Consider the following 15,216-nt stretch of genomic DNA (forward strand, 5'->3'; position numbering starts at 1 on the left):
TAGTCCTACTGTGGATGTGCTATGTTTTGCTGCATTGCTTCTGACCAGGGGAATGGGCAGGAGACAGGGATGACCCTTCATCCACGAGAAGCCAAGCGGAGATGGAAAGAAGGGTGGTGGATGAGAGTGGAATGGGTTGGAGTTGGTGCAAACCTTGACTGGCTACCTTGCTTATCTATCTGTATATCAAGAGCTTTTTCCCCCATATAAGGGAGGTAGCTAAGTCAGAGTCATGTACGTATTCCCACCTATTTCACTTCCCTCCACCTCCCTTTCCACCCCTCCCATCGCCCTATATTCAACTAGGGAACTTAAATTCTCATCACCCATTTTAAGAAGATGCTGTCACAACTCCGTTTATTAAATTGATAACCTTGATTAATTCTCGTTCTCTCCTCAGATTCAGTCACTACACAGAAAACCCAAACACCTCATCCAAAATTCCGTACTCTCACATCACCTAAACAATAACACCATATATCTTCCTTGAGTGACTTTTGGGCCATCTGGTGGCCATTGCTGATTACTTTGGAGCCATGGGTTTCCCGCAAGAGAGACCTTGGGCAATAAATTGATATCTCTCCATAGCATCAAACAACTCACAGCTTTTGACCTTCAAACTCTTACTTTTACCACCATAGACCTGTTTCAATGCACACCCATTATTAGTTCCTCATGTTAGAAAATTACAGAAAGGGGGATTCCCATTCTCTTTGCTCTGCTCCATTTAGTTACCTGTAATGCCATGCAAGGGAACATGGCGGTGGCATTTTTGTCCTGAATCATATGAGAGAGCATGGGCTGTTTACTGTGATATGAAATTTATTTGAATCATATATTGTTTAATATTTGGATAATGGCCTCGTAAGAGAAGAATTGGGTTATTCTTCATCATAGTTCTGTTTGAAGATATGAAAATTAATCATTGGCTAAGTTAGAGGAAAGAAGTTAGTGGTTTAATATTATGGTGAATAGATAATAGATGAAAATAAGCTATGCATGTTTAGGAATTTATTATTATGGAAATACAGAAGTGATAACAATTAGGGTTTTTGAAGATAGAGGAAGAAAATGACATGCATCAGAGCCACTTACACCTCTCGAGTGTTTAAATTTATGGATTTTTTTTTTTTTTTTTTTTTTTTTTTTAATTGAGTAATGAATGCAAAGAAATAAAATGCTGGTGTGTTTTTTTATTTGGCCACCCCAGATATAAAAGGTTAAAGGCCTTTTGTTTTGTATGAATGATTTGAGGTTAGCTATACTTATGATTTTTTTTTTTTTTTTTTTATGCAAGATTACAGGAATGTGTACAATCCTCTTTGCAGCTTAGGTATTGTATCCAAAATTCCCAGAAGCTTGAATATGCTTACCGTAATTTCACTAATAGCACTATAATAATTTTTCAAGAATTGTAGATGTGCTTATGAAAATGGTGACAGCCACTAATGTCATTAATGTTAGGGTTTCCTTGACATTTGATATCTCTATATTGATATTATATATAATGAATCTATGCCTATCCAATTATTACAATTTGTTATAGATTAATCATATACTCTACTTGAATCTGTAATATTGTCGACACAGAGCTATTATGTATGAATTTAAGCCTAGAAACCAATTTCAAAAGGAATCTCTTATTGAAAGTCTAATTCTTAGTTATGTGCTGTTGATGGGGATTATTGGATACTTATATAGTGTTCATCTTTCTTTCTTTTTTATTATATATCTATATATATTTTTTTAAGGCTATTGCTGCAAATGTGAGCCTTAGTGGCCAGGGCAGTGTAGCCACTCCAAACACAATAGCCACATCTGCCGTGGTCCAACATACGCAACCCAACGTCATCATTGTTTCCAATGTATGTATTTTGGATACTGGATATTATGTGATTTCTAAATTTCTTTTTTTTTATATGAATTCATGTGAAAATAAGGCTATACTTCAAATTCTTACTGACTATTTGGCATTTTAAGTGTAATACTAAAACCTATACAGACAAATTTATTAGTGTTTTAGAAAATCGATAAGTTTTCTTAATCAGTAAAAATGTGCAAGATTCATTCATTGGAAGATATGTGGAAATTATTGGAAGAGATAATATATTTTGATTCATAATCATATACTCGTACCTGTAGGTCAGCTCATAAATGTTTGCACAAGTTAGTTTTATGTTAATAGAATTATAAATGTGCACAGTTATATCAATTTGGATTTACAAAGCACAAGTATATATATATGTACACTAAATATGCACATATACATTGTATATACACCAGTCCCGCTACATTTGCAAGGTATGCATTCTTCATCCACTTATCCCTTGTTGTATGGATCTCCAGAATATGCAACATCACACATATGCAATGAATTTCATTCTATGAAGTCCCATTTTACACATTAGAATTTAACAGTTGTGCATGTTGTGTGTGGTGGAGCATGTGGTGTGGTCCTATTTTCCTCATTTAATTAAGCATCATCTTTATGTGAATTCACATTATGCAACATTTTTCAAGAACACAACCCCTCACTTTTGTGAAGAGACTGCTACAGTATGAATTTGCATAAGTGAATGTATACATATACCAAAATGCCTTTTCTACCTTATAAGGGCAATGGCTGAGTCAGAGCATACACCCGCCATATTTACAGCCCATACCCATGCAACAAAACCATTTGCCATTTGTACACCTCCCATCTTGGCACTTTATGGATGAATGATTATCCCTGTCAAAGGCAGTGCAGCAAGACACAGTGCTTCCATAGCAGTGCTAAACTGCCAGAGTTGTTTTACTGTCACTACTTCATTTTATGCCAATTCTCCCTCTCCATCCACTCAAGAAATTTATGAAGCAGAAAAAAAAAATCCCATTAAGGTGTGGCATATTCCCATTCATTTACACCTACTCTCTATTCACTCCTTTGTTCTGCACTCCTCCTTGCTCAACAGACATTCCTCTAACATCCAATAACCTCTGTATCCTGTCCATCCACCTCATTCTTGGTCTTCCCTTCAAAGTTTACTTCATTCATTTCTGCTTTCTACACCCTTTTTGATAGTCTTTCCTCACTCATTCTTTTGATATGACCAATACATATGTTTAGATGAATGCTGTACTTAGGATATGTATTTAACAAAGAAAGTACCACAATCTAAGGTAGTATAAAAAGATATGACCACATTTAATTTGCATAGCTGTAAGATTTAACACAAAATGCCAACTGTAGAGCAGGTTTGTTGCCTATGTGTGTGTATATATTGGGAGCTGTCTATAACAAGGGAGTGGTTTACATTGGTTCTACATGCACAAAACTAATTACGACATTACTTCTGTTGAGTCTTATCATGAAAACATCCACCTTTTCGTAAACTGGAATGATATGACTAGTAAATTGAGCATACATCTGCATTCTCTGTTTTTGGTGTATGCCAAGGTTATTGGCCATATCATAGTTGAAGTTTAGCCATAGTGTACTGAGAAAGTACTCCATTAGCAAAGAGTACTGGAGCTATTTTGCCTCTCTTCGTTGACCTTATCACTAATTCACTTTCTGTGCTTATTCATGTTTTTTTTTGTATATATATAAAAAGCAGTCATATATTCTTAGGATTATATATCTGCATACTCAGTACACAGTACACATTAAACATCACACCCTAATACAGATCAAAGCTTACTGTTCTTATTTTTATTTATGAATTCTGATGAATAAGTAAGACTTTTTTCATACTATGCCATCAGATGTTTTGGATGTGTCTTATCATAACAGCAGAGGTTCCCAGAAGTCCACCAGAGATGATAAACAAAAATTGGGCTAGAAAAACACATATGATTAATATCATAATCTAACTGTTGTGGATTAAAAAAGAAATAAAAAAGGAAATTTAAATTATTATTCAAATTTAGAACAGATTAGATGTCAAGAACTTTAAAGAATGAAATCAAAGAAACAAATGATTGTAATCAGGAATTCTTGAGACTGATGGAAGAAGTTCAGATGGACTATACATCTCAGTGTTAGGGCCATGGTGGGCAGGAAAAGTATTCTTTGAAGATATTAGGGTTGAAGGCACAAGTGTATGGAGCAGATTTGCTTATACTTGTGACACACATTCCCTTAACTATGGTGTGAGTTGCACCCTTCTTGATTTTATTTGTATTAGCTCTGGACACTGCAGAATGCCATTAATTCTACCATATATGGGAGTAGAGGAAGCATGGCCATGCTTCAAGAAGGAAGTGTTAATATGTGTAAAGACAGTGTGTGGGATAAAGAGAACAGAAAAGAACAGGAGTGCCTGTGAATGGTGGGATGAAGGGGTAAGGATAATGGTAACAGAAAAGAAACAAGTATATTATGAATGGTTGCAAAGAAGAAATGAGGAGGATATAGAAAGATAAAAAGTGATGAAATCGTCGTCCTCCTCTTCCTCCTACTCCTCCTCCTCCTCCTCCTCCTCCTCCTCCTCCTCCTCCTCCTCCGCTTTCTCTTCCTCATGCCACCCAGTGATATAGAGATAGACCCACACTAATGTGACACAGACAACCATCCAAAGTATCTTCCCAGAGGGATTGATGGTAGGGTCCAAGGGCTGATGCTGGCCACTGTGGTGTTATGGATTTCCAGTTAGTGAAACTTCAGACATCAGTTGTATTATTATTATTATAATTATTATTATTATTATTATTATTATTTTTATTAATATATTAATATTGTTATTATTTTGATTATCTGTCTCTATGTCTCTAGCTGTGTCTCTCTCTCTCTCTCTCTCTCTATATATATATATATATATATATATATATATATATATATATATATATATATATATATATATATATATATATATATATATATATATATCTTGTCTCTCCTGTCTTCTGTCTCCTCTTCTGTCTCCCTCTCTTGTGTTTTCCTCTCATCCATCTTTCCTCTCTTTTGTCTCTCATGTCATCTGTTCCTCTTATCTCTATCTCTTCTCTCTCTCCACTCTGTCTCTTCTCTCTTGCTTCTCTCTCTCTCTTTCTGTCTCTCATTCTCTCTTTCTGTTTCTTCTTCTCATCATCATCATCATCATCATCATCATCATCGTCATCATCATCATCATCATCATCATCATTATCATTCATTCTTTCTTTCTTTGAATTTTACTACTTATGTCAGTATTATTTACCTTATTCATATGATGCAATTTATGAGATTTGGTTTTGTTGTCACTTAGTACCACATGCCATTCAGGGCAATTTGGCACTGGAGGCTCAACAGTTTTGTGATAAGGATACTTAATATTACTTTTTTTGCAGATCTTTAGTTGCATTATCAAATGTGAAGTAATGCTAAAGTGAATTTATCTATATATATATATATATATATATATATATATATTTTTATATATATATATAGATATATATATATTTTTTTCTTTCTTTTTTATTGTCCAGCTAGAGGTTATTTCTACCAGTCAGGAAATATGGTTCTTCAGTTACCAAAGGAGAGTGGGTTTGGTGTCAGTCCTCTGTAAAAGAACCATTGTTGTTATAAGTTATCATCTCTACTAGGTTTTTTTTTCTGTAGCTATTATCCTGAAAAATTATTAAGAATGATACTTAGAATATTTACAAAAATCTGGGTGAATTTACAAAAAGTGTATTTTTTAATCTTAAGGGTATTCAAAATACACATAATTGGCTATAGTATTAGTATACAAAAAGTTATATAGTTAAATTTGGTATCAAAACCTTAAGGGTAGTGAAGCCATTTGGAAATGGAAATTGATCTGTCAAGCATTATGTAACAGGAAGGTGTAAAATGTGACAGTATGTTCCTGTTTGATTACGAAACCATTGGCAAAATTGGACTAGACTTTCCCCAGAAAGTCTTCTATTAATACGTGTTCTCATATTTTTTGTCCTATATTTGAATTAGCTGAAGTGTACCTTACAAACAAATTATACAAAAAAGGTGGACAAACAATGTAACATTGAGTAATCATGTGATATTTTCCCAGTGATTGGTGTAACCTCTAAAATTTCATTGTATCAAACAGGTTGAAAAAAAAGAATGTCATGTCATTTGGTATGATTTAAGTAGTTGATAGCACTAATTTGTGGATTTCTAAATTAGAAACTACAAATTAGTGTTAACTTTCTCCATTTGGGGGTGTTGGCTGCATGCTATTGCTAGATTAAAATTGCTCAGTAGTATGTAGCTGATACTTTAGGGTCTGTATGGGGCACCCCTACAGACCAGAACCACACATCATTTTGTCTGTGATGAAGGAAATCTCTATTCATAGAGAAATGATGCTACTTTATTATACTGCAACTGTCCCTCTATTTTGCTGTCCCCCCACTGTACCACTTCTCTGAATATACATTTCCTGTTTGTTCCGAAGAATACAAACTCTTCGGTACTCCTTACACTAGGATACTCTCGCGTAGCGCGAATATTTCTACTGCGAAATTAAAATCCTCACTCTGGGTCTGGGCAACACTTATCCTCAGTAAGGGGCCCCATTGGGGCAAGGGGGGGGGCCCTTGCCCTCCACCACAAGTCTCGCACACTATAACCATTCTCTTCGCAGTAGTGACCGCGTTAACATCTCTCTACTGCATGTTTAGTTTTTTTTTCGGTTTCCCCCTTAATGGGCCGATTCTCAGTCAAATTCCTTTATTGGCGTGGCATCCAAGTCACTGTTTACGTCGGTGCCGAAAATCAAGCAATCCGCTTCGATTGTCGCCAGCTCACTCTAAGGACGCTAAGGAGTTCGTCGTCCTTCAATTTCATCGGGGTTTTCCCTACGCCATCCTGTGTCCTGGCATTATTAAGTGCTTCTCCATTCCCTGTATTATTCCCTTAACCGCCACCGGGTATCCTACCCTTCACTGTAAGTATGGAATCTGGTTCCAGTATTGTTGTGGTTTCGCCGCAGGGAGATAAAGGGAACGGTGCGCACGCATAGAAAATGGCTTCCCTCTTCACCCCCCCAAAAACATGGGAAGGCGGCCTACGGCTTCGGAGGAGACGAGCATTCTCTCCCTCCTCCACGGCGTAGTAGACAGGAAGCCAAGTTGTCCTTTATTCCTTTAAACTTGGACGGTTAGCGTAGATGGACATGCGCCTAAGGCCACCTAACGCTACCGTTCCTGTACGAGCTTTTCCCGGATGTGGACGCTTGAGGATTGCCCTCGCCCATCCCTGAAAGTCTTCTTTCGCCAGTAAGGTGGTACAACGCCACTTCGAGTCATTCTCAGGCCAAGTTGTCCTCTTCCTTCAAACCAGGACGGTTAGCGTAGCCGGACATGCGCGTCAACGCCACCGCTAGCTACCGTTCCTGTATGGAATCTGGTTCCAGTATTGTTGTGGTTTCGCCGCAGGGAGATAAAGGGAAAGGTGCGCACGCATAGAAAATGGCTTCCCTCTTCACCCCCCCAAAAACATGGGAAGGCGGCCTACGGCTTCGGAGGAGACGAGCATTCTCTCCCTCCTCCACGGCGTAGTAGACTGGAAGCCAAGTTGTCCTTTATTCCTTTAAACTTGGACGGTTAGCGTAGATGGACATGCGCCCAAGCCCACCTCAAGCTACCGTTCCTGTACGAGCTTTACCCGGATGTGGTCGATTGCGGCTTGCCCACGCCCATCCAAGAAACTCAAAATTCGCCAGGAAGGTGGTACAACGCCACTTCGAGTCATTCTCAGGCCAAGTTGTCCTCTTCCTTCAAACCAGGACGGTTAGCGTAGCCGGACATGCGCGTCAACACCACCGCTAGCTACCGTTCCTGTATGACATTTTTCCCGGATGTGGTCGCTTGCGGCTGCCCCCGAAACTCGACGCCGGCACGGACAAAGGGGGGGGGGGGGCAAAGAGCCCCTTATTCTCTTCTACTCAGGAATCCCGCAGTACGCACAAAGAGCCGGGTGATCAACGGTGACCTTCCATGCCCTTTGCTCACAGGGACAGAGATCAGGGACGAGGTTGCAGACGCGGTATTTCTCGCTGACCGGATGCTACGTCGGCGGAGGACGCGGACAGTTGTCTCCCCCCTCCTAAGCGTAGTAAACGGAATGGTTGTACATAGCCGCCCCCGCGAACCCCCCCCCCCCGGGTACGAGATTTTTCCCGGATGCGTCCGGCGGCTCCGCCCCCCCACGGCCAAAGGAGCCGAGTTCGGAGATTCGGAGCGCGTCGGCCTCTTCTCCTCAGGTGGTCCCCCACATCCACCTTCCACCCGTCGTCAGACGAGCCGGGTCATCGCCGGAACCCTTTCTATGCCCGGTGGGCAGGAAGCCCGAGATGTGCCCACGCGCGCGTTCGTCGTGGGTGACTCAGCTTCGTCCATTGGAGGCAGTCTCCCCTTGGCGTCTCCCGGACCATCCGCACCCAGGCGGGACTCACCAAGTGGACATTCCCCGGACATTCCCCGGACCTCCTCCCCACTCTCTGTTCACTCGTCACTACGTTGAAGGAACAGATGGAGGCCCAACGGGAATTTTTCCGCGCTTCTCAAGCGCGGTTCGTGCACCGCACGGAAGCTCGTGAGGAGTCACCGCCCCCAAGGGCCCCCCTCGACCATCTTCCACTTGCTCGGCCCCCCTCTGTACCCATCAGTGACCGGGATGGTAGCGTGAGGTTCCTCTCTGCCCGTGCCGACCCCTCCTACGCCGACGACGATGTCCACAGCTCCGTAGGGGGGGGCACGCTCCCTTTCCCCTCCCGTTTCCCAGTCGGAATCCTCGATGGTGGTCCCTCCTTCCTTCTCGGACGTCCTCGCGAGGGTTCGGAGGGCGAATCGACTGGGCCACCCGAAAGCAGAGGAAGCCACATTCGAGTCTGACATCTTCATGACGGCCAACTCTCAGAAAGCCCAGCCTCCTCCCCTCCACCTTCCATGGAGTACGCAGACGGCGAGAGCCATGGCCCAGGCCTCCGACGCTCTCGCAACAAGGACGACCGAGAAGACGCGTTGGCTTCCGGTCCCATTGGAACACCAGAAGCGCTTCTACACCCCATCGGGGTCAACCCTCGGAGCAGCCTCGATCCCGGCGAGGTTACCAGAGCTGGTTAGGCGGACGCCGAGTCGCTGCGCAGGCGAAACGTCCTCCTCTCTGGCAGGGAAGTCAGCTCCCACCTTCAATCACTGGCTCTGTCCCTGGCGGTGAACTCCTGGCTAGAAGGCCTCCTTGCCTCGGCGTGGGAGTTCTTACCCGCACTACAACCCCAGGAAGAATGCGACCTCCAGGCTTTTTGGCAAGCGCGAGCAGAGCCCTGAAGCATCAGGTTTCCTGTCTCTCAACGTCCTGAGCCAACTTCGAGTCCCACAGGAGAGACACCATCCTCGGGGAACCCCAGTGACCCCCTCCTCAGGGAGATTTATGCTCACCCACGCGCTGATTCCCCCGGATATGGTGGACTCCGAGATCCTCGACGCAAACATTATAGAGGCTCCGGACTCCCCCACAGGACTCCTAGGAATTCGCCAGCCCCTCCGCACAAGATAGGGGGTTGCCTCTCCCTCTACTGGAGAGCATGGGAAGAGGCCGGGGCGGAAGACTGGACCTACTAAGTCATTAAGACGGGCTATTGTCTTCCCTTTTCCACTGTCCCAAACCTCTCCCTCTATCCCATCCAAGTCAGCAGCTTCCACCCGGACTCGGCTCGCGGGCGGGCCCTAGCGGAGGAATCCTCCGTTCTGCTCCAGACAGGAACTTTAGTGGAAGTCTCGACTCCGGACCCAGGGTTCTTCTCACGGCTATTCCTAGTAGAAAAGACAACAGGGGTGTGGAGACCAGTCATCTATTTGTCTCCACTCAACAAGTTCCTTTTCCCTGACGAAGTTCCGAATGGCCACCCCAGAGTCCGTAAGGGCGTCTATCAGGGAAGGGAACTTCATGGTGTCGCTGGACCTCCAAGATGCATTCCGCCCAGCTATGCCAAGAACACCTGAGAATGGTCCTAACCTTTGTCCTGAAATTGGGCACAGTAGTCAACCCGGAAAAGTCAGATTTCTTACCAGAACAGAGAGTCACGTACCTGGGTATGGTCCTGGACTCCTCCCTAATGGAATCCTTCCCAGTAGGAAAGGGGATCCAGAATCTCGCATCTCTAGTTGCACAGGCACTATCGACCAGGTTCCTGACGGCGACACAATGCCAAATCCTCCTGGGCCATATGGCCTCCATAGAGAAATTAATCCCCTGGAGTAGACAAAGAATGCGACCGCTACAGCGGCTCCTCAAGTCTCAGTGGGCCCCGCAAGAGGGAGAACCCCTACAACACATCTCCCTCACCGAAGAAGTCAAGGATTCTCTTCTCTGGTGGAAGGCCCATGCAACCTTCTCATGGGGATGCCCCTCGGCCCATCTCCCCCCGAAGTCCTCCTGTTCTCCGATGCCTCCAAGGAGGGCTGGGGAGCCCACCTCAACGACGATCACATCAGCGGTTCCTGGTCCACAGTCGAGCGGACAGCCCATATCAATTGGCTTGAGTTGAAAGCAGTACTCCTGGCTCTCCGTCACTTCAAGGATCAAGTCTCAGGAAAAGTAGTGGGCATAATGTCGGACAATTCCTTGGTAGTAGCCTACCCAAACGAGCAAGGGGGGCACAGTCTCCCAGGAACTATGCCTTCTGATGATGGACATCCTCAACCTAGCCAAGAATCTCCAGGTGTCACTCAAAGCCCGTTACATCCCGGGGAAGAGGAGTGTCTGGGCGGACCACCTCGGCAGGAAGAATCAGATAATCAACACAGATGGTCCCTCTATCGAGAGGTAGCGAACTTCATCCTCAGCAAATGGGGCTCCCCTCTAGTGGACCTTTTTGCAATGAGATGGAATCACCAACTCCCAATATATTTCAGCCCTTTCCTGGATCCTCTGACAGCAGGAGAAAACGCTCTTCTGCAAAGTTGGGACAACCTGGACTCCTACGCTTTCCCACCATTCCCTTGCTCCAGAAGGTACTCCTCAGAGCAAGACACGCATCCTACCTTCGGATGACTTTGATCGCTCCTTGGTGGCCCGAAGCCCCATGGTTCCGGACGCCCTCTAGCTAGCAGTAGAAGAGCCTCTGGCCCTTCAGGGAAGACCAGATCTTCTGTATCCACCCATCAACGGGCCTTGGCACAAGAACCCTTCAGCACTCAATCTTCACGCGTTCAGACTATAGTCCAGATCCTCCTAAAGAAGGGTTTTCCCAGAGAAGTGGTTGAGGACATGTCCGCTCCTATTTGCTCTTCCTCAGCTAACCTTTATCAAGGGAAATGCGCCTTTGCAAAATGGTGCCACTCCAGGAAGTTAGTCCCAGTTCGAGCCACCATTCCTGAGATCGCCTCCTTCCACGTCCTCAGGAAGTCCAGGAAGATCTCCCTCTCGGCGGTACAAGCCATCCGGACCTACCTCAAGAGAACCGAACATCTTCGACCAGAATTAAAGTGGTTGTTCATCTCTACTAAAGGTAGCCCATCACTAAGAATTCCATTTCTTACTGGACAATGGAAGTCATCCGCAGAGCCTGCGACCAGAACCACACAGATTGCCCATGACCTGAGGGCAGTAGGGACCTCCCTAGTCATCAGTAAGAATCGGTCAGTCAACCAGGTTCTTCAAGCAGGTATATGGAAGAGCCAGAATACGTTCACTTCCTTTTACCTCAAAGAAGTTATGCGGGAATCTTTAGGGAACTTATCTTTGGGCCCCATAGTGGCCGCCCAAGAAGTCCTGAAAATGATATACCCCTCCTCAAGAGCACACAGCCGACCCTGACAACTCATCCAGGTTCTGGCTCGGCAACTGCAGGGATAACTTTCTAAAATCCTTCTCATACTCTTACATTCCCTTACCTCACCCGCGGGCTCTCAAGCATTCCAAGGGAATCAATTCAAGCCCTTCAGTGGAACAGAAAGGGGTGCACTTCAAAGTGAGGGGAATGTATAGGGGTCTGGTCAACATAGTCTTAGCACACTAGATTTTCCTTACAGCGGTTTCCCAGGCTAGATAACAACTTCCTTCCCTCCTAAGTCCGAGTCTCCTAGTGTAAGGAGTACCGAAGAGTTTGTATTCTTCGGAACAAATGTAATTTTCGCAGGAAAATTAATTTTTCCCTGATACAAACCTGAGGTACTCCTTACCTTTAATGGCCCTCCTCAACCACCCCTCTAAACAGTTCCTTCTCCTTGCCTGACAACCTTGTGCTTAAATCATACCTGGCTCAGAGAATGGTTATAGTGTGCGAGACTTGTGGTGGAGGGCAAGGGCCCCCCCCCTTGCCCCAATGGGGCCCCTTACTGAGGATAAGTGTTGCCCAGACCCAGAGTGAGGATTTTAATTTCGCAGTAGAAATATTCGCGCTACGCGAGAGTATCCTAGTGTAAGGAGTACCTCAGGTTTGTATCAGGGAAAAATTAATTTTCCTGCGAAAATTACATTTTGCTGAACCCTGTGGTAGGGAGAGAATACTGCCACTGAGTGTTCCCACTTGAGTCGTAATAGGTGACAAAAACAGGACAAGGATAGGACTAGGCATCCTACTCTGTAGCCCCAAAGGGAACATTCCTAAAAAAGCAAAGGCAAGAGGGTCTGGGAGGAGTTTTTCAACCAGAACCCTAAGGTTTGGGTCTTTTGATGTGTGTGGATGTGGTACAGGTAAGAGTAAAAGGGGAGAGATAGGCAGTATATTCATGAGAGGAAAGATGGATGTGTTGGCATTGAGTAAAACTAAGTTGAAATGGAGGGAAAATTTTGAGTTTGGGAGTGCAGTTGGGAAGGTGTCAGGAGGGAAGAGAGGACAAGGAAGAGAAGGGGAGACTATACTAGTAAGTGAAGAGATAGGTAAGTGTGTGGTGGCATGGAAGGAGGTTTCTTCAAGATTCATGTGGACAAAGGTGACACTGGGAAGGGAGATGTGGGTCTTTGTGTATATGGGCCTGGTAGTGAGAAGAGTGTAGAGGAAAGGAAGGCTTTTTGGATAGACTGAGTGGTTGGGAAGTGTGGAGTGCCAGGAAAAAATTGTAGTGGAGAGTTGATGGTGATGTGTCTAGATAGTTGATGATAGCAAACACAGTGTTTAGGAAGAAAGTCAAGCATAAGTACACATGGGAGAGGGTGATGGATGAAAGGGTAGTAGGGCTTTAATGGACTATATAGTGGTAACCAGGAGAAGAGTAAAAATATTTTTGGATGTACATGTTCTAAGGGGAGAGAGTGGGGGAGTATCAGATCATTTTTTGGTGGAAGGTAAGTTGAGAGTGGAGGATAGATGGAGAAAGAGGAAAAATACAGAAAGTAGGGAGGTGCTTAGAGTAAACAGCTTAAATAAGAAAGAAAAGGAATACAAGAAGCTGAGAGAGGAGTGGGAGGGAGTGAAAGATAGAGTAGAACTAGGAGTGAAGGAGTTGTTTCAAGGAGGGAGTCAGAAGGTGTGCAAACATGGTGTGTGGAACAAGGACAGGAAGAAATAGAAGGAAGGGTAGTGAGTGGTGGGATGATGAAGCAAAGAAAGTCATAGAAGAGAAAAAATGAGCATTCACAGATTGTTTGCAAAATAGGACAAAGGAATCATATGAGAGATACAAAGAAAAGGGAAGTAAAGCATAAGATACAGGAGGCAAAAAGGAGAGCAGATGTGAAATGGGGTAAGAGTATGACAAAATTTTGAAAGTAATAAAAAAATGTTTTGGAAGGAAATTAAGAGAGGAAGAGGAGGTGAATCAAGTAGAGAAGAAAAGGTAAAAGATGCAGATGGAGAGATGATAATGGAAGAGATGACAGTAAGAGGAGGATAGGCTGAGTATTTGAGGGATTTGCTAAATGTGGAGGAGGGAAAGTTAGTTTAAGTGGGAAGTGCTAAGAAAATGACTGTGATGAGTGAGGAAAATGGAGGAAAAATAAGAAAAAATGAGGTGAAAGCAGTTATTAAGATGATGAGAGTAGGTAAGGCTCCTGGAGCAGATGGGTGTCATACAGTGTGTTTTAAAAAGGGAGATATAATGATGGTGGACTGGCTGGTGAGGTTGTTTACTGTTTGTTTAAAAGATGGTAGAATGCTGGAGGACTGAAGAAGTGCCTGTATAGTTCCATTTTACAGGGGAAAAGTGGACAAGTGTGAGTGTAGTAGTTTCAGAGGGATCAGTATATTGAGTGTAGTTGGAAATGCTTATGGTAGGGTTTTGAATGAGAGGATTAGGAGAGGAACAGAGGGAGTAATTGGTGAGGAATAGTGTGGGTTTAGAACAGGTAGGGGTTGCATGGATCAGATTTTTGTGGTAAGACAGATATGTGAGAAAGCTTTAGGAAAAGGTAAGGATGCTTTTTGGGCCTTTATGGATTTGAAAATGGCTTATGACAGGGTTGACAGAAAGGCACTGTGAGAGGTAATGCAGATATATGGGATAGGAGGAAAGCTGTTAAGAGCAGTTCAGAGTTTTTATGAGAGTAGTCAAGAGTTTTTATGAGAGTAGTAGAGTCTGTGTTAGAAGAAGAAAAGGAGAGAGTGAGTGGTTTGAGGTAAAGGTGTGACTTCACCAGGGATATGTCATGTCACCATGGCTGTTCAATTTATACATGGATGGAGTGGTGCAAGAGGTTAATGCAAGGGCAATGGGTTTGGGTTGGAGCTGGTTAAAGAAAATGGAGAAAAATTGGTGATAAGCCAGTTGTTGTTTGCTGACGACACTGCATTTGTAGCAGGATCAGAGGAGGAATTAAGGAAGTTAGTGACAGTTTGGGAAGGTGTGTGAAAGAACGATGTTAAAGATAAATGTGGGTAAAATTATGATGAGATGTACAAGGGAAGAAAATGGCAGCAAATTGGAAGTGAGTATTAAAGGAGAAAGTCTGGAGGAAATGGGTAGCTTTAAATACTTGGGGGCAAATGTGGTGGGAAAGGGAGAAGCGGAGATGGAGGTAGACTGTAGATTGAGAGAAGCAAGTAAATACCTTGGGGGATTAAAAAGTGTAATGAGAAATACACATTCCAAGTACTAATGATAATTATGCTATATTTTCAGATGATAACATCAAGAAATGTATGGCCATTTCAGTTTCACTGTTTATTTTATTTATTTATTATTATTATTATTATTATTATTATTTTTTTTTTTTTTTTTTTTTTTTTTTTCCAAAAAGATTGCAGATAAAATTATTAAGGATGTTAGTACTGATACTAAAACTACTTATCAGTTAACTCCTTTTGATGTGTGGCATTACCTCAAAAT

The 15,216-nt window shown here is 43.4% G+C and overlaps 1 protein-coding gene across 6 annotated transcripts in view; it reads left to right on the forward strand.

Annotated features, from left to right (window-relative positions):
• The window catches only part of LOC143039600 (uncharacterized), a 96,840-nt gene that overhangs the window by 21,009 nt on the left and 60,615 nt on the right, over positions 1 to 15,216 (forward strand). For 5 of the 6 annotated variants that reach the window (XR_012967654.1, XM_076209848.1, XM_076209850.1 and 2 more), the window contains exon 11: positions 1,752 to 1,865. The exons of the other annotated variant lie outside the window; for it this stretch is intronic. Coding sequence is in view for 4 of the 5 variants with exons in the window: in XM_076209848.1 (XP_076065963.1) it covers positions 1,752 to 1,865 (114 nt within the window). In the remaining variant the exon portion in view is untranslated. The remainder of the gene's footprint in view (positions 1 to 1,751; positions 1,866 to 15,216) is intronic. 6 annotated transcript variants of the gene reach the window in all.

Source organism: Oratosquilla oratoria, chromosome 26 (assembly GCF_046742065.1).
Source record: "Oratosquilla oratoria isolate Oo_2021 chromosome 26, ASM4674206v1, whole genome shotgun sequence".
NCBI classification, from domain to species: Eukaryota; Metazoa; Arthropoda; class Malacostraca; order Stomatopoda; family Squillidae; genus Oratosquilla; species Oratosquilla oratoria.